This window comes from Poecilia reticulata, linkage group LG23 (genome assembly GCF_000633615.1).
Source record: "Poecilia reticulata strain Guanapo linkage group LG23, Guppy_female_1.0+MT, whole genome shotgun sequence".
NCBI lineage: Eukaryota > Metazoa > Chordata > Actinopteri > Cyprinodontiformes > Poeciliidae > Poecilia > Poecilia reticulata.
In genome coordinates, this window is record NC_024353.1 from 17,638,310 (window position 1) to 17,657,823 (window position 19,514).

Below are 19,514 nucleotides of genomic sequence, written 5' to 3' on the forward strand. Positions count from 1 at the left end.
AGGCTTTAAATTAATACCAACTTTAAAGGCATATACATAAATAGGTTAAAAATGGAACACAAGTCACTATGTGTTTGTCTATATCTGCCACATACTCTGGATTTACTATTTAAGAGGGTTCCATTCTGCATGGAAGATGATGATCTGATCAGGTGTTTTTACACGAGAACATATAGCTTCTTTAAAAAAAAAGAAGATGGAAATAATAACCAGAGCTCAGAACTAAAATGAAAGATTTATTAAGTTTTGGTAACTCATCACAAGTTATTGTCTAAAAAACACTTGTCTTGAATTCAAAACAGACATGACTGGATGTTTCCTTCATAACTTCTGAAGAACAGAAGTTGCTTCAGGCCATGTTCAGGCCATGGGCAGCTCATGATAAGCTGCATACTGCCCCGTCACATGGTGGTACACCTGCACAAGACGGAGCACAGATGTTGGAAATATGAAGCAAGCATGTAGTGACGATGTGATTTAAATTCTCACCTGTCTCTCGATGTCAGCCAATAGGCTGCTAGCTCCCAGGCGGAACAGATGTGGGCGGAGCCAATCGTTACCAAGCTCTTCTTTGATCAGCGTGAGCCACACCAGGGCTTCCTGGGCTGTCCGGATTCCCCCTGCTGGCTTAAAGCCCACCTGGAGGAGCACGCGCGCACACGCACACGCGCACACACACACACACACACGCACGCGCACGCACGCACGCACACAGAAATATAATATACATTTACTGCATACCTTTTATCTTTAAACCATGACATATGCTTACAAACAGATATAAACATTTTTTAAATCCACATGTAAGATCAGTTTCCCCACTTACTCTTTTCTCTGAATTAATTTATAGATTAAAGTGAAATGTAAGCACCGGTTTCTCTCACTTGCTTATTCTGCAAGAACTTTGATAAACATGAACCCGATCCAGCGGTGATTCTAACATGAACATGGTTTGATATGAACCGTCATAATGTAGCTTGTTGTCCAGCTGACCCAAACCCTTTGCTCCCCTTTCAGATTGGTCCTTTATTAATCCCTCAGTGGGGAAACTGATGTTTTGCCTCATCCATCTCCCCCGGTCTCTGCTGAAGGAAAACATCCCACAGCATAACGCAGCCACCCCCGTGTTTCACTGAAGGGACGCCATGTTCAGGCTGATGCAAGCTAAAACATTTCTTCCAGATGTTAAGAGTTACAGGAAAATGTTTATGTCTTTTTTTCAGCAAGTAAACAATCCATAACAACAGGCAGTACTCTACCTTGTGGCCAGTGCGCAAGAAGTAGTCACGGATAGCTCTCACCATCACTATGGCAACAGGATAAGTAGCATTGACGGCCTCCTTCCCGGTAGAGGTCTTGATGAAGTCTGAACCTGTTGGGATTAACGATGACAGTCAGCATTAAGATAATAAACCACTGCTGCTTCTGCTACGCTGCTGTCAGCTGCTGACTTCATGTTTATTTACAGGCTTTTCATAATACTCCAGCTGATTCATGAGATTAATATGTGCTTGGAAGTGAGGATTAAATATTCATCTTATTCACGCTTTAAAAGGCCATCATGTTCACTTAACTCCGGTTTAGTTTTGGACTGATGCTAATGGTAAACAGCTGCAGTAGCTCCTTCCAGTGAAGCTCCAGCAGTGACTGGTCTGCCAGCCTCTGCTCAGGTTAAGCTGTGCAGGACATCCAGCAGTGAGCAGAGGCAGACATGAACATCTGCTCCCGGCAGACAGACGATATCTACATGTTCATGAATTAAAAATATCCCCATGCTCAGACTTATGTCTTCCTTCACAATTTGTGTTTTATCGGCTTTCCTGCTAAAAATAGATGATAAAATGATTCTCCAATAGATCCTCACAAACTGCAAGCAGCACACAAAATGTTCTCCATCTTCGTTTACCCTGATTTATAATGAGCGTTCATCTGGCAGCTGCTGAGCAGAGCAAGTTAAACATTTCCTAGATCATTAAAGGCGTGTTCCGCAAATTCTTTTTCCAGTCAGGTCTTTTTTTCTTTTTCAGGCTTCATTCGCTTTTCTCAATCTGGAATATTCTTAGAGATTCATTATGAGGAATCTTAATTACCAGATAATGGCTAATGGGTATTAAATGTGTGTAGGGGGGTAAGGGAGGGAGGATGAAAGGTCCATTCATTTAGGTGGGCACAAGGATACTAGGAGAGGACAGTAGAGTTAAATAGACATCACAGATTAATAGGTTAAATTATCATTTAATTTCAGGAATCTCATGTGCAATTTATAGGAACAGTGGCAGATTAAGAAGCGAGTGAGGTGACAAAAGCAATGCATTAAAATAATGAGCTCTATCCAACAGTCCCTGACAATTTGGTTCTGTAATCAGCTTATCATGGGATGGTTAGCTAAGCAGAGACCAAGCGAGTCCAAACATTTCAGTTTTGCTGAATTCATATTGCTTAAACTTTCTCACATCTTATAATGTTACAATCACAATATGATACAGCATCACAGTGCATAGCTATGGAGTCAAAATTAGTATGAAAAAGACTTTCAGCACGAATTTACTGTCATACCCTTAATCAAATCAACCTTAACCTTGAGAAGTCGCCTTATGAATGAGACTAACGCAGCAATCATGTTTCAGACTGTGGCAGGAAGCCGGAGTACCAGAGAGAACCAAACACCAACATGGATGTAGAAAGACCCCAGGCCGGGACACGACCCTGTGACGACCTCTGTGCGAGTCCCTCTCTATGCCTGCACTGCCACCCTCCATAGATTTCTCTGTGGAATGTGACTTTGTGTGAATTTGCCTCCTGGTGGATCTAAAATCTATAGAAAAAATTAAAATGCAGCTTGTGAAGCTGAGACGCCTCAGCACAGCAAGGCACTATGTCGTCCTACTGGCTGCCAATAGGTTGTCATAGCGCCAATCATTTCCCTTGTCGTTGATTGCTGCTCACACTAGATTGGAGTTTAGGAATACTGTGGATGTTAGCTTCTGTGATAATGCTAAGACAGATTCCACTGTGCATATTAAAAACATATTGAGGTCTATGTTTTCGCATCCACCTGAATAATGTGTAGTTGCGCCACTGCATGGAGTGAAGTTTTCAACCAGGTAAAGAGAAACTTTAGCAGCACTAGCTTGATGAGCCTTTGGTATAAGCTGTTGTTCCTTCTCCATGTTTAATAAAGTTAGTTCCTTTTGTTTTTGTGTTTTAGTTTTCCTCGCAGGTTGTCTTGGATACAGCGTGGATCTGGTCCAAGTCATTTTCTCTGTGAAGTGAAGTTATAGTGAATATCACATGCAGAGTTCCACTTCTGTGTTTCCCAAAAATGGTTCATAACTTATGATTATTACATTTTAGTGTTTGTTAAACAACTCTGAATTATCCACACACAATAACTGATTTTCTCTCCCACACAGAGTTTGCTGAATATATTTCAATTGACACATAAATTTGAATTTTGACGTACAATCGTCATTAGGAATCAGGTGACTGAGTTCCAGTGTTTTTTGAGTAATAAATGTCCTTTTTGCATCATTTTCATAACAACAGACTTCACAATTACAAAGACAATTGTGTTGTGGGACTGACCTGCCATCATGGCCACCATGCTGGCTTTGTAGATGTTGGTCAAGGTTCCCAGGTCTCCAGTAGCCAGAATGGTCTTCATGTGGGCGTCACCACAAGCCTCTCGAAACTGGACAATCTCTCTGTACATGACTGCAGAGACAGAAGTGACAGAATGCTGATAAGGCTTACTCCATTAGTCATGCATTTCCACAGTTCTGGGAGATCTTACACTAGAGAAGAGCTCCTGAACATCACAACTATCACCCTGATGGACCTTTTTCCCCACTTCTGCTGACACAATCTGCTGATTTTTCAGGGATTGTGTTCAAAAGGGCCCTTACCTTTAGACACACGCTAAAACACTGTGGAAGAAGATGTGCTGGAAAAATGCGTAAACCACCGCCTGGTTCTATATCTACACCACAACATGCTGGAAACAATAGTTAACCAAAGCAAATGTTTAGAGTAAAGCATGAAGGAGAGGGAGATCCTGAACAGAGAGATGCACAACATCCAGATGGACTGTCCACACATGCAAAAAAAACATGAAGTGAGAACTAACGGACCAGAGCTGCTCTAGTTCTAGAAAGTTCTTGTTGCATTTCAAACAGTGAACTCTCCTGAGCACAAAGAGGACTCGCTACTTACTTCCTTTGTTAAATTTGCTCTTTTGAGACTTGCTTTATATATAAGTTGCTTCAGTTTTTAATCTTGTGGAGTGGTTTTGTTGATGGCTGCTCTCTCAGCCTGGTTGGACCTGAAGTCTATCACTGAACAGCTCAAAATGTTTTTCTGGGCTAAGGCAGCTCTGACGCAGCCTACCTTCCCACTGTCCTGTCAGAGCCAGTGTCCTGTTGATAACGATATCGATCTCTGTAGCGCCGTCTCTCACCGCCATACGGACCTCCTGCAGCCGGGTCTCCAGAGGTGTTTGCCCAGCTGGAAAACCAGTGGCAACTGGGAAGGAATGGAAACACACACACTCTCACACCCACGACCTTTAACCTGCACAGAGCAAGTGTAAAAAGATTCCAGGAGACTCACCTGAGGCAACAGGCAGGCTGGAGTTAGATGCCTTTAGTGATCTGACAGCATCGGCCACCCGAGAGGGATACACACACACTGCTGCTGTGGTTAACCCTGGATCACATCAAGAGACCCAGTTAGGCTGATAAACCGGGCTGTAGCTCCCTCTGCAGGCTGGACTGATGCATGTCCAGACCCGTCAACAGCCTACAGGTCTGCTGCTGTGTATCTTTTAAAAGTGGACTCAGCATTCTGAACAGCTGCTTCCTTTAGCAAGTAGTGTTTATGGCTGGACAGCTGACAGTCAGCAAACCTCCCTATGAATGTGTGTAGGCCAAAACATATATTATTTTTTATGAAAATATTCAACCTAAAAAACTATGTGTTTATATGTTAGATTAGCAAGTTGAGTGTGGAAAACCTTAAGAGGTCTGCTCAGAGTCCTGAGCTCAGCCTGAAAACACTCAGAGTACAGACTTTAAAGCAGGCCGTCTTGTCCTTCATCAGCATCTGACCTCACAAATGAACAGTCAAAGAGTTCCCATGGAAACACACCTAACCCTGCTGGAAATCATTTCCACTAAAGCTGTAGCTGTTATACCAGAATAGGGGGCTGATGTCATGTTAATCCCTACAGATTATGAATGGGATGCCACTCAAATTTCTATACATGTGAAGGCAGAGGAGTGAATACTGTTGGTGATCTTGATGCACTGAGCAGAGCAGACCTTTGTCATGCATGTCCATCCTCCTGAGCAGATCATATCTGATTGGCTGGATGGCTTTCACACACAGGCGATGAACGTTGGACGGCGTGTCATCTCCAGCCAGCGTCGTCAAATCGATACATGAAGCCGCCTTCAGCAGCCAGGCCGTCTGCAGGGTGAACACAGGAACTGAAGAGCTTCTGAGCATTTACAGCACAGCATGCACTATGGGAAAACTCACCTGCCACTGCTTCTTGGGGAGCTTCAGACCTTGGATGTGCAGAGCCCTGTTCAGCACAGCCTGAGTGTTCACCCTCACTTTGGACAACCATTCTAGGTCTGGGGGCAAGAAAGAAAGAAAGAAAGACTACTACTGACATCAGTTTGTTTACTTTAAAAACTGTTTTATTATTTTTCTACCATCCGGTTCAGAAAATAAATCTAAGTGTACACTCTGTACGGTGAGGAGAAACGTTTAGAGCCGTCATCCTGCAAGGTTACTGACCCGCTGTTACTAATTAAACTGGAATGCTCACGCTTCTTCACTTGACTCTCACTTTGCTAATTTATTTAACATTCTAGTACTAAAGCAAGAAAATGAGAACCTCAGAATTAGGGCTGAAAGGTCGGTTTATTTGACAACTCTATACAGACACGTGTCTATGATTAAATCGCAGCCGGACTGGGGGTGTTTGACTTACCGAGGTCAGTTCCGGGGTTCCTGGCTGACATTTTTACCGACAGATGTGTGAGGGGACCCAGCAATAGAGGCCTCTCCTCCAGGCCGAGGCCAACCTGTTCTGCTGGGACACTTCCACCGGGCTGCTGGCAGGAAAGCTGTTCCTTCTTCTGAAGCAGCACGTGACCGATCACGTGTGAAGAATTGTCTCCACGAGGGAGCGCTAGATGGCAATACGCAACTTTTTCGTTAGTTTTTAAAAAAAAATCTTTATTGAAGTATCGACACATATCCAGAGTTATACCGCATAATACATCAGAGGAATTAAAACATATTAAACATTTTATGACTTATTATTCCTGTTTTTATCATGTGAAGAACTTTGAACTGCCTTGTTGCTGAAATAAACTTCACTGATCGATATCAATGAAGTTTGAAGCTTCCTAAAATTAGGAAAAATGAATATTTCTTAATTGTACTTTTGATTAGTACCTCTGACGCTGATCCAGGATCTCATTTTCAGGAATTAAATTCTCTCAAGTCATGAGAGGTGACAACAAACTTTCTTTGGATTCTGTAAAGGATCGCCTATAACCACAATGAATATGACAGTTGAACAGTTTTATAAATAGACCCATGTATAGTGCATCATAATTTTTCAGATAATGCTATATATATATATATATATATATATATACACACACATTTTTTTGTTTGTTTGTTTGTTCCATCGCTTAGGACACCAAGCGATGAAAAGACCTTCATTTCATAAAATGAAGGTCTTTTTTCCTGTGGACATTTGCAAACTGCAGTCTGGTGTTTTCCTGTTTCTTTTGGAGTAATGGATTCTTCCTCTCTGTCCTGTACCAGTTTGAAGAAGGACAGTTTCACTGTGAATGATGATTCGGTCTTACCGGGTTCAGCAGCTTCTTCACATCATCTGTAGTTTCTGTTCCTGGGCCCATCTGCAAATTTTGGACCAAACTTTTAAATCTCTGGGACACGACCGTCTCCTTCCTCAGCAAAACAATAGGTAATTTTAACTGACAAGAGCTGCTTGGTCTGCTTTAACTTGAAACAGTAAAAAATTACATGTTTTTAGTCAGTGCATGTAAACTTATTGATTCTACTGTATGAAATCAAACTTTAGAAGTACTGCAATCAATATTATGCAGTCATATCTATGTTGTCATGTTTTGTGGGGAACATTTATAGTCAGCAATGCCTGCAGAATCCAGCTGACCTGACTGACTGAAGAGTGGTTGGAGAGAAATTATGTTTATATCAAAGTTTCCAAAATAGAACAGCTTCTTATGAAGGTTGGATCACTTGAGAGAGATTTAAAGAAAATTCTACTCAAACCCAAAAGATTAAGTGTCATTTTCTGTCTGATGAGCCGACTGTGATGTCTGGAGGTCAAGAAAATACATAATTTAACAATAAAAACACTTCACAAATTCCCCTGGGAATTAGTCAAGTTCTAATTAGCAATAAGAGTGAGACTTTTTATGAATATATTTTATTCACTTAACCAGGTGATCAGATCAAACTGCAAGGAAAGTGGCTACACTTAAAATCAAAAACACAAAATATTTCTGACCTAAAAAGGCAAATCAAAACATCAAAACCCATTTAGTGTTCCAATATGCTTCACACTGCAATCAAAAACTTGCATAGATATTTCATTACTTCTCAGTGCAATATCATTAAGAATTAATCTAATACAAATCAGATTAATTTAGTGCAACTAAACCTACAGATCCACAATGTGCAGCCATGGCACAAACAAAGCCAAGACTTTAGGTTCTGTAACGTATGATCTGGCTGTTAACAGATTCTAAACTCGTGTTTCAAGTTCAAATTCAAAATTCAAAAATACTTTATTTGATCTCAAAGGGAAATTAAATGTTGTTGTAACTGATATTAATTAAAGATTCTTTGGAGTTATTGTAGATATTGTTTTCTGTTGGCAGGAAAGATCTCCTGTAGCAGTCTGCATTACAGCTAATCTTAAAAGGCCTCTGACTGAAGATTCTGTTGTATGACAGACTGAAGGTTAGAAGGCTTAGAATTGTTTTAAAGCATAATTATAATTATGTGTTTAAACATCGGAGAAGTAAAGTGTTTGCTGGTTGAACCTCGTTTCCTTTCTCCTCACCCTGATTGGATGTGTTAACACACTTGAGGACAGACTCATGTGGTGCTGAACATATGATGACGTATCTATGTCATCATATCCAGTGAAACTATGCATTTTATATGCATATGAAGAAAGGTGCTTCATCATCTTTGCTGTTGTGTCCGTCCAGTCACCATGGAAACCCTGCCTTCACACTTCACTCTACAGATTCCTGCAGTAATGTCAAACAATGTTAGCTGAATCTGTCTGGAAGGCTTGTTGTTGGACACATGTGGATATATTTGTGAAAAGAGAAACGGTACAGCATGTGGATCTAGCACAGCTAAGAGAGGAACAGAGTAAAAGAAGTAAAAATAAAACATTTCCTGGCTTAAATCTATTCAAATATTACAGAGGATGAAAATTGGGTGCACAAGGAAAATTGCTACTTTTAAGTGACTGATGCCAAGAAAAACGGTAAATGTAACATAACCTAAAACTCCTTCATCAGTACTTGCCTCTCAAACTCATGATGTATTGACTTGTCCTGAAAAACATTACATGAGCATACTGCAGTGGCAATACTGAGCATCTACAGCCTTCCTTTAAAAAGTATTTTTCCATTTCCTTTTTGTAAGCACACCAGAGCACTAAAGGATCTTCATTAAAGCATGAAAGGGATTGACTGGTGGCTGCAATTGGTTACTATGGAAACCACGGCCATGTTGTAGAAATCAGCAGATGACTTATTCCTCTAGTGCTCTGGTATAGTACCATTACCTCAGATTACAGTTTCAAAGACGGTCAAAATCTGTCAGTTTAGCTACATTCATTAACTTTTCTGGTGTTTCGCTCTGTCTGCACATCAAAAACAAAGAAGCATCTTTTTAATGAGCTGTACGACTTTCCCTAATCGTCTGCCTGCCAGCTGTGCCCCTACAGGTCAGCCTTCCCGCTAGTGGCAGCGCCGCAGGAGGTCGAGGCTCTGCCCTCATCCGGGCCTGCGGCCTGAAACGCCAGGGAAGCAGAGTTGATGCAGTAGCGTTTTCCTGTAGGTTTTGGACCGTCATCAAACAGGTGACCAAGATGAGCTCCACACTGAAACACAGGAACATTCAGCACCTCTGAGCAACCTGTGTGAAACCTCCAGCAGTTTTTGTCTGAAGAAAACATCTGCTGTGAATCAGTACTATATAAACACAACAAACCGAAGAGAAAATTATTTATTTTCAACCAAGAAGTTGTTTTCTGGTGGGACAAAAAAAAAAGTTAATCATTACAGCAAATGCTGGAATGCTGGATGAGTCTGTGAGGTTGGAATGCCTCCTTACCATCACCCACATATTTAGTTCAATCCATAGTTCTCTAGTCAGATTCCAGTTAGAATTTACTTTGACTGAGCCACTCCAAAACATTGATATTATTTCCATTGCAAAGAAATTGTTGTGTGCTAAATTAAAAGATTAATTAAAATAGTACTTGTACATAAATCTACCAGGGGTATGAATACTTTTGGACATAACTGTGCATAACTATTGGACAGTCTTCTCATTATAATTGTGATGGTATATATATAGAAGTACTGCAAATTGAGAAATATTGTATTTGATAAGCTATTTTTTTTGTTTATTAATAATAAGTATATATGTTACAACTGTAACATACTGAAGCACTTTCAACCAGAAATTAGAGTAGTCATTGGTATTTATGTTGATGGACAAAATATTTACACAAGAGCGTAGATCTACACACACAGCTTCATCACACACACTCTGCCCCACAAACATGATTTTGAACTGATTTACTTCACGAAGTAAATCAGTTTACTGCAAGAATTTTAAGGAAACTTGATAAATGAAGTGGTGTGTTTCAGCTCACCTGGCTGCAGGTAGTCTCTACTCTGTGTAAGCCGTAGGAGAAATCATCAGCCAGAGAGACGGACTCCTCCTTCAACAAGTCAAAGAAGGACGGCCAGCCTACACAGAGTTTTGTTTAAGAATACAAGAGGAATGTCGGGATAAAAACCTCCACCTCCTTCCACATCACATTTCACACTTCTGTCTTCATCAACGTATGGATTATTAATACCACACATTTAGAATAATGAGTCACATATGACACCTGAGGCTTCAGAACAAGGTTCGATTTGAGCTTCAGTTTGTTTTATATGAATCAGATTCAGTTATTGAGCAGTAAAATAAATAACTGCAGATGGAAATGAGGGAGTTCAGACAGACAGAAATCTGACAGAAGTTCTACTCACCTGATCCCGAGTCAAATTTAGAATCTGAGCTGTAAAAGGAAACAAAATAGCTCATATAAAGCAATGGTATCGTCTTGTCTTACGATCTTTTCTTACAAAAATAATCCTCCAATTTAACTGATTTTTTTATAACTGTACTGTGAGCTTTAATACATCAGTTGGGCAAGCACAGACACATGGGCAGTCAGCTGTGGTGTACAGAGCTCCTCACCTGAAGAGAGGGGCCCCACAGACAACACAGTGATAGGTTCCCTCCTCTTTATGGTATGCAAACTCCCCAGTAAAGGCACTGTGGGAAAGGAAGTATTAATAAATAATAACAGCACAAAATGATTCAGCAGTTAGTAATGTGGTACCATGCACTGTAGGATTATTATCAGTCTAATATAATCAGATTCTACTTCAACCCTGTGCTTCACCCAATTGCAAAATATCTTTGGAATAAAATTCAAGCATGCAGTGAAACCTGAGATCTATTCCAAGACAATTATAACATTTTAAAAAAGACTAATTTGTGATATGGCAGAGAATCAAAGCTCTATCTTCCCGACCTCTCGGTTCCTCTCTCCTGAGTGACATGGAACTGCTTTGGGGTGAGGCGTTTCCTCAGTTCCTCCTGAGGGAAACTCACTGGCCAGGTCTTCTTACTCCTACAGGCTCCTGTGAATGAAGACAGGAAAAAGGTTCACTCCAGATTTCTTCTGAAGCCACAGAAAAAGAATCAATATGTGATTTGCTTATCTAACTATATATAAAGTATTACACACTGAATCGTATCCACTGATCAGCTGCAAACTGAAAACCTTCTGCTGAGAACACCTGCTGGGACGCTGGCAGCAGATATTTATGAGATGAGTTTGTTGTTCACAGTCTTCAACTTTTCCACATTTATCACTTTAGAACTACAAACTTAAAACATATTTTATTTAGAACTTAGGCGATATACTACAAAAAGTAGTATATCCATATGAAGTGGAAGAAAAATGATACTTTGGAATCCCAAATTTTTTACCATTAAAAATCTTAAAAGTGTGATTTGTGTGTGTGATGAGTGTGCGTGATTTCAGTCCCCTTAATGCTAATATCTCAATATAAAACTAAGTGCAACTAATTGTCTTTAGAATGCAGCAGTGTGTCAAAATGTAAAACCTCAGCAGGATGAGGAACGGGTACACCACACACACACACACACACACACACACACACACACACACACACACACGCACGCACGCACACACACACACACACACACACACACACACACACACACTAGAGGTGTGCAGATCGATCGGCCACCGATCATAATCGGCCGATTTCCGTGAAAAAGTGTATGATCGGTGATCGCCGATCACGGTCTCTTGTTGCCGATCACACAAACTGATCACCTGCAACTCATTTTGCAGCCTGCCTGTGCAGCTGGTCTCCTCTTTCCTTCACTCTGCGCAARTGCGCAGCAACAAATCCTAAGCGATGTCGTGTGGAACTATATCGCACTGAGTGAATGGGGAAGTTTGCATGTTGCGGCGGAAAATTGAAGCACGTGGGGTGAAGCACGTCAAAATGCATCAACACGACGAATCTAATATGGCATAAAAACAATGCCATACTTGACGGAGTTTGGCTACATCAAGGCTCACTGCAGTAAAAAAGACATACGGAGGATCAGATAGCAGGTAAAGCAGCGCACAGCTACAAACACTCACCCGGATTAGCATGACGGTCAGAAAGCTAAACAAATAACCCGCAAAATTATCTTAAGTCTTTAAATTAAGTCTTCGAGCTGCGATATAAGACGCTGGTTCTGCTCTCGCTGTTGAACCGCTGCTATGCGCTACAGGTAGTAATATTTCACAGACGGAGCGCCGCTTCTGTTCCACCTGGTAGTGACTCTCACACCGAACCTCTGTTTAAAGCTGCAGCATCTAACCTAAAAAAATGCATTTTACATACGTATTAAAACTTTCACTGTCCTAACATGAGACAGATAATCTCTGAAAAAGTAATCAATCTCCTCCCTGCTCTGCATAATTACTCCGCTCAGTCAGAAACAGCCACTAAGAACTAGCAGYAATCAGCTAGCCGCCATGCTACCAGGAAGTTTTCATTCAGTAACTCAGGATTGTTTATTGTAATGGAACCTGTATTTGCCTTTGAATGTTAAGTTTTATACTTGAATTTTTTGGCAGTGTTGAGAGGTTTTATTTTGACTTTTTGCATTATTTAGCCTCTTCAGAGCCTTCATATGTTTTCAGTCTGTTAAAGATAGTATTACCGACAGCAATACAATTTGCACAATGCCCGTTTTGTTTAGTTTTTTTTCCTGGAAAAAGTTATTAAAAACAAGTTTTTGTCTATATTAAGGTGAATTCATGGTTCCTTTTTCCACATAATGTAACCGGTAGTGTTTATGATTTTTTTTTAAATTATAATTATGTGATCGGTATCGGTGATCGGCCGTGATCGGTCCTCATGGGTGATCGGAATCGGCAGGAAAAAACCTGATCGGCACATCTCTAACACACACGCGGTATGGTGTGGTGGTGTGTGTTTCTGTAGCAGATTGCAGGCTAACTATGTTTGGATCAAGAATTTCATGTTATTTCTGACATAGTTGCATTAGGATAAAACTATGTTGTTCATTGGTTTTCAGATGTGGCTGATCAGTAAATAAAAAATTGCCATAATGGTACAATTGGTCTTGCACTCCAGATTTTTATCACTTCCTTCAACCTGAACATGGACATTTTTTATAAAAATTGCAGTGCTGTGAACATCCTATGAAAAAAACTAAACAGAAAGGGAAAAAAATGTGCAGCTAGACAATTATTTAAGACGGTGACTTTTTGCATGCAAGCTGCAGCAAAGCCAGGCAGTTCATTATGCAACTGAAAGTTTGGTCTAGTTAAAGGTTGACCTCAACAGTAAATACTGAATTTAAAAGTAAATGAAGACCACATTCTCTGTAGCCACTATTGAAGTGTAATGTTTGGATCCTAGAGCAGACAAGTCAAAAGCAACATCACAAGGTTTAAGAGGACCGCAGGGTAATAAAAGCAACACAGTTTCACAAACAAAATCGATATTTTATTTAACGGGGTGTGCATAAGACTGACGTGACACTGTCATAAACATGACAGGTTCTATGAGTCTTTATGAATGTCTATAACTGTTGTCATGAAGTGTCATTAGGTAAATAATGACACTTTTAATGCAAAGTTTCTTTAAAAGTTGCCTTGAAAGTCCATTAAAAGGCCCAACTTAGCATTAATTTGTAAATAATGACATTTTAATGCAAAGTTGGCACTTTTAATGGACTTTCAAGGTACCTTTTAAAGAAACTTTGCATTAAAAGTGTCATTATTTACCTAATGATACTTCATGACAACATTCATAAGGACTCGATGTTCATGGCAGGTGTTATTTCATGTTTATGACAGTGTTATGTCAGTCTTATGCACACCCCGTCAATAAAGTGTTACCACAAAATCTGCTGTCCATACAAACTGTATGGCTTTACATCATGGATCAGCGTCCAAAATGTTAAATTACATGGTTTATGCAAGAAGTAGTATCTACAATGATGACAATTATACTGCCTTTTGTTCCTGTTTAAAACGGTGTGCTCTAAATGCGACTTACATTCTGCTTCAAGAACTCCCTCCCCTGAGCCCTCCAGACACCCTCCAGGGCCCTACACAGCACCCAAGCTAGAGCCAGGATACCCAACCCTCAACTCCAAGACCTCCACTGTGAGAGGTTTGAACTGTTCCCTCTGGACAATGTCAAGAAGATGCTAAATCTGCCTCATGTAGTTCCTCTGAATGCACAGGAATCCAGCAGACCTACTCAGTGTTCCTACAGAGTCACACATTCACAGATTTTTCTGCAGAACCCAACTCCAAATTATCTGTGGAAAATCTGCCTGTTCTAAAGAAAATGCTTTATCCAATATTCAGACAAGGTTCATAATTACATCAGTCTTCAAAACTTTTAACAATTTCTCTCTCCATTTGACTTCCCAAAAGATAATGAAAAGTGGGATTCCCTGTAGTTGAAGTACTGCCAATGTTACACAGATGCTAGTATCCAGAACCAGGTGACTCTCTCCGTCCTTTGGGCCCCAACACCAAGCTGAACTACCTCCAAGATGTGACCAACCCCGACTCATCAGCACAGGGTTGGTCAGGCAGGTGGAGAACATCCTCAAAGCAGTCTTTGTTTCATCATGCAACAAGATCAGGCTGTAAGCTTGTAGAGGTGAAGTGATATTAAAAAGAAGTTTCAAAAAATTCTAAAAACAAAATATCTTATGTGCTGGTACAATCACAAGCACTATTTGAATCCAAAACGAACATATAATACGATATGTACAAAGTATTTAAATCACGTGAATAAAACCTCTGATATAGATATTTGTATTACTTTTTCATACTAAGAACAACTAAAACCTCCAATAGGCCAATACTGGATTTTACCCAAACTTTAACTGTCTCGACATGCATCTCTGTCGGAGAAAATACTGAGAAAATACACTGGTTTTATTTTATATTTGTATTATATATGGTTGTCTTTCCTGCAGACTGCATGATGGGCTGCAGGTCCTGCTGCAGTTTGAAGCATGCTGCTTCCTGGGGCTTCTGACTCTCTTTCTGTAGAGCTATGGTCAAGGCCAGAGACTGAAGTACAGCCTGGACTTTCTTCTGCAATTCTCCAGTGTATTTAGCTTTCGACTCCACCAGCAAACCTCACAAATTCTCAAGTCAACCAAGACTCATTCTGCCAATCTTGCAAAAAAATATAGTCTCTAAGGAACAAACCTGACTCAGATAAAACCCTTTCCTTGTTGCTCAGTTTTTCCATGTTTCCTCTGGTGTATTGATGATTCATCCTTGGTAGAGCTCTCCAAGTCTCTGAGGTTGGAAGCCGTCCTTGCCATCGCCCTAATCTTTATTCTTGGATCAGATTCAAGTTGGCCATTTTAAAGGTCTCTGCCTGTACATGCACTCTTCATCAAATTGTAGAATTAGTTAGACAAATATGGAAGATGTTTTACATAGTGAACTCTTAGTCTAGGTGCTGATTAGTGCCGGGTTAGTGTCAGAAACAGTTCAGCATGTGTCAGGGTTGATAGTTTTATGACAATTAGTTAAACATTTTGTCTGAACATTTGGAAGATGCTAGTTTGTGATCAGTTACAGTCAGAACTTGGATCAATATACCCGGTCACTTCTGATTTTAGAGGCTCTTCTTGTGTAGACATTCGTCACTTTCAATTTGTCAGGAGGCCAAAAGACATCAGTTACCGTCTAAATATTTACTGTTACCTCAAATTAAGGCTGAAACTAGACTTTGTCCAAACAATAAATTATAATTGAACTGCTTCCATTACAATTTAACCAAAAACTGCTGAGTGAAATTGCCTTGCGTTCTTATTCAGCTTTTTAGATTCTTAAATTGTTTGATTTTCTTTAATCAGGATCTTTTAATGTTGAAGGATTCAGGACAAAAAAAAAATCCAAATCTAGCAATTAACCTTATCGGTTCATTTAGACTTGGTTTGGTCAACAAACAGGTAAGATCTCTGTTTTCTGAAACGACCAATAAAGAAAAAAGCTAGAAATGGTTAGTTCAGATCAGTCTGATTAGAAAACAAACCAAAACACAGCACACCACTCCAGCAATGTGTTAATGTGTTAATGCAAGGCAGAGCCAGTCAGACACACAGCACGCAGTCAGTGGACCTGAGGGGAGACTGCAGGACCTCAGAGACACAGGCTGACTCTTGGTTATTAGATGCAGCAGATTGAAGCCCGACATGGTTGCTGGAGAAAAGGCAGAGCCCACACAGCACTAGAATCAACCTGCCCTCAGCAGGGCCACAACCCAGGTTTGGACTGGATGAGGGACACAATGACAAGGGAAAACAGGATCATGAACAGCATTAGAAACCAAATCCAGGCTTCCGGATCACAGAAATCCACAGTGTTGATGAAGGTCTGATGAGGATTGGTTAAAAACGACACAGAAAATGTTACAATCACTTATTTGTTCATGGTTTATAATGAAGATTGATTCTGTTTCCAGGCTTTGTTGATCTTACCTTCTTACTTCCAGCTATGGTTTGGTCATTCAGTGGAGTCGTACACAACAACTGGCAGCAGCAGTTTTTGTGCTGACAACGCATTACTGTGCAGACTTATCAGATCCAAGTTCAAAAAGAACTTTTTTAAAGTTTTCTCTAAGAAATCTTCTCGTCATAAAGTGAAAATCCTTGGAGTCCAATAAAATTGTGTTTACATGCTGACAAACACTGATCAGTAGATTCAATCTGCTTTGGTTGTGAATTGGCTCAATATGAATAAGCTGAATTGAATATTGGTTAAAGAAAGTCCTAATCGATAGTTATAATAGCTGTATGTATTATAACTCTTACTTCTGTGAACCGCAATTAAATACTTAATTTTTTGTCAATAGAACTAAATATTGGATTGTAGTTAAATTTGATATTTAAATTCTGTCAACTGTAACTGCACATTTGTGTGTTTTTTTGGTTTTTTTTATGATGATCTAATCCTTGTAGCTGTTAATCAAAACTTTTTTTAAATAATACCAATTCACAAAATGGAATATAATTGTATGTGTTGGGAAAAATCAGAGCAGAAAGCTGGTTACCTTTTGGGTCCTCTAAGGTAAAGTATTTACTTCATCTCCTTATTTTGATGTTTTACTGTAATGTGGTGCAGTACGACCCTCTGCTGAGCTCTGCCTGGGAAAATGATATTTCAGATTGGTGCCAAAATAAAAAAATAAAGTTCGGAAAGAGGAAAATGTAGATATTTACTGAAACTTTTTTTTGTAATCTGTAAACTATAACTATAGGCCTGGTTACAGGCAAAGCAAATGTCGAATCACTTCACTGGTTCCTAATTTAGAAATATTTAGATTCTCCAGGTCTACTACTGATTCTCAGCACCAGCTGGTCAGAACTTCTATTAGGAAAACTATTTCGTGTTTTAATATTGTCATATTAGACTGTTACGTAAAAGTATTACAGTCAACATTGTTGTAAACAAAGTGCATATTTTAACACTTAAATCTATTACTTTACCTAGAACAGCTGCAGGTAGAGCAGAGGGGTAGGCTTTGTTGCTGCCTTGTCCAAGGGTACGAAGAAAGGCCAAGAGGAGCCCACGTCTAAGGAAGACAGCCATAAACCTGTGACGCTATAGACAGAGAGACACTGATCACTTCTGAGACTGTTGCAGAGCAGATTTCTTTTCCCTTCACTGTGTTCATATAAATATATATATATAATATAAATAAAACAATAGCAATAATAACCTAAGCGATCTGGATAAAATATGAGGAGTGGACCAAAACCCCTCCTGCAATTTCTGCATACCTGGTCAAAGATTACAGGAAATATCTGACCTGAAATTATAAACAAAAGTTCTCATTTTTCTATTGTATGAAATACTTATTTCATACAAACAAACACCAATTAATAATTAGAAAATCAAATCAATGTTATTTTTCTGGATTTTACTTTTAGGTCCCATCTCTCACAGTTGAGGTGAACCTAAGCTGAAGCTTACAGACAACTCTACTCTTTGTTAGAAGGGAAACTTAGAAAAATCAGTAGGATAAGATGCTTTTTCATTACATCTAAAACAATAATTTAGCCCAATTTTTTAACACTTTGAAGGGAAAAAAATTCAATGACTGTTAAAATTGTCATGTAGGATAAAGCTATGCTATTAGCCAGTTACATTTTTGTGCAAAAATTACTTTTCAGGTTTACTGAGTTTATTTGAATTCTTATCTTATTCCTCTGCAATAGAAGGGTTTTTATTGTTTTCAGCATCACTTTTGGCTAATGGGCAGCAAACTGTGCTTCTCCAGGTTCAGACGGGGCTTAATGTCCATTTGTCTTGGCCTCTAAAGTCACAGCTGTCTTATAAACAGTCATGTTTATTTTGCAACAACCTGCTTGCATTTTTGTATCATCATGCCAGTCTTTAAGCCTCGAGCAGCTACTTGCTGTTTCACAAAACTGCTATATACTCTTTATAAATAAAGGTTTGGGGGGGGGGAGTCGTGTATAATTCGTGTATAAACACTTAGCTTGTAGCCAAGCTACGTGTTTGTACATGTAGCTTGGCTACACGTTATGGCTAACGGTTACGTACTTTAACACCGCAGCCATATTGGAAGGACGGGTCTACTGGAATTGCTGTGTAGTCATACTGGAGACATTTCATTTGTGCTCATGACGATGTCATTTATTGTCTGACAAGTAAAACGGGTCCCTAAAAGTAACGCCTACTAAACAAAAAGCCCTTCTCAGATGAACTGGACTCAAAAGATAATCTGGGCAACCAACAGATCCTGAACACCTGGACAGCCAGGTCCCTGCCTGTATTCAAGTTCCAGATTTCAAAATTTTAAATTATTGTAGCGTTATCACCAATTAAATTGATAACAAAAATGTAAAATACTGATGAAATAGACATTTACAACAAATCTTAATCGTTTAATAAAACGCACCGGTTTGTTGTTTTACAAAGCTAGTTTTCGGCATAAAACAAGATAAAAATCATACCAGAGAAGAGCAGAAGCAGCACGATGTTAGCTGGTAAACGTCCTGTATCTGCCGCTGATGAGCCTTGTTTAAAGCGGTACATCAGGTGGAGTTCAGATGAACAGACAGTTTCTGGCCAACAGGCTGAGTCTGAGTGAGCCGAATGTCAAGGCACCAACACATTACCTTATATGGGCACAAATATGTGTAGCTTCCGTTTTGGTAGAGAGGCATATCTTCACCAAGTACATGTGCTCAAGTGGATTTGTGCACATTTTACATGAGGTGTACTACATGCAGTAGCAACAACAAAAATAGCAGAAATATTAATTTACAGGCACGTTTAAACTCCATGTACATACTGCCACCTACCGTACAAAAGTGAAAAACTCTTCTTCATGTCCTCTGAAAGAACACAGTCCTGGTTGCTCTGTTTTTCATCTCAGCTTGGCAAGTAGAGTTCGTCTTGGGGGACATTCATAAAGATTTTCTTACACGCATGTGTACAAAAAATCTGAATCATATTTGCCAGGTTTCGGCACAACATAAAATTTACAAATGCAGTTTTTGAGTTG

The 19,514-nt window shown here is 39.7% G+C and overlaps 2 protein-coding genes across 4 annotated transcripts; both read right to left on the minus strand.

The window, feature by feature from the left end:
* Positions 1 to 216: 216 nt before the first annotated feature.
* Positions 217 to 6,175, minus strand: dera (deoxyribose-phosphate aldolase (putative)). The gene is made up of 9 exons (XM_008401544.2): positions 5,999 to 6,175; positions 5,539 to 5,636; positions 5,319 to 5,466; positions 4,609 to 4,704; positions 4,387 to 4,521; positions 3,586 to 3,714; positions 1,260 to 1,372; positions 490 to 639; positions 217 to 417 (listed from the first exon to the last, which is right to left on the minus strand). The coding sequence occupies exons 1-9, from the start codon at positions 6,027 to 6,029 to the stop codon at positions 361 to 363; spliced, it is 957 nt and encodes a 318-aa protein (XP_008399766.1). The 5' UTR covers positions 6,030 to 6,175; the 3' UTR covers positions 217 to 360.
* A 1,305-nt stretch (positions 6,176 to 7,480) lies between these two features.
* Positions 7,481 to 19,125, minus strand: msrb3 (methionine sulfoxide reductase B3). 3 transcript variants are annotated; one of them, XM_008401545.2, is made up of 7 exons: positions 18,961 to 19,125; positions 17,467 to 17,581; positions 10,910 to 11,018; positions 10,570 to 10,647; positions 10,359 to 10,387; positions 9,974 to 10,071; positions 7,481 to 9,193 (listed from the first exon to the last, which is right to left on the minus strand). In XM_008401545.2, exons 2-7 carry the CDS (start codon positions 17,567 to 17,569, stop codon positions 9,032 to 9,034), a joined length of 579 nt encoding a protein of 192 aa, XP_008399767.1. In that variant the 5' UTR covers positions 17,570 to 17,581; positions 18,961 to 19,125; the 3' UTR covers positions 7,481 to 9,031. The 3 variants fall into 3 exon arrangements, with proteins under 3 accessions (XP_008399767.1, XP_008399769.1, XP_008399770.1); XM_008401547.2 differs by lacking the exon at positions 18,961 to 19,125 and adding an exon at positions 16,100 to 16,252 and having other exon boundaries at positions 17,467 to 17,557; XM_008401548.2 differs by lacking the exons at positions 17,467 to 17,581; positions 18,961 to 19,125 and adding an exon at positions 15,176 to 15,310.
* Between the last annotated feature and the right edge of the window lie 389 nt (positions 19,126 to 19,514).

Bases quoted from the DNA above. Each gene is read 5' to 3' on its own strand.
- msrb3 (XM_008401545.2), bottom strand. From the start codon at position 17,569: ATGGCTGTCTTCCTTAGACGTGGGCTCCTCTTGGCCTTTCTTCGTACC. The intron at 10,648-10,909 runs GTCGGGAAGATA...CCTTTCCCACAG, and splicing joins CAGGAGAGAGGAACCGAGAG to TGCCTTTACTGGGGAGTTTG. The intron at 9,194-9,973 runs GTGAGCTGAAAC...CCTGTGTTTCAG, and splicing joins TAGAGACTACCTGCAGCCAG to TGTGGAGCTCATCTTGGTCA.
- dera (XM_008401544.2), bottom strand. From the start codon at position 6,029: ATGTCAGCCAGGAACCCCGGAACTGACCTCG. The intron at 4,522-4,608 runs GTGAGTCTCCTG...ATTCCTTCCCAG, and splicing joins CAGCCTGCCTGTTGCCTCAG to TTGCCACTGGTTTTCCAGCT. The intron at 640-1,259 runs GTAGAGTACTGC...GTGCTCCTCCAG, and splicing joins TCTTGCGCACTGGCCACAAG to GTGGGCTTTAAGCCAGCAGG.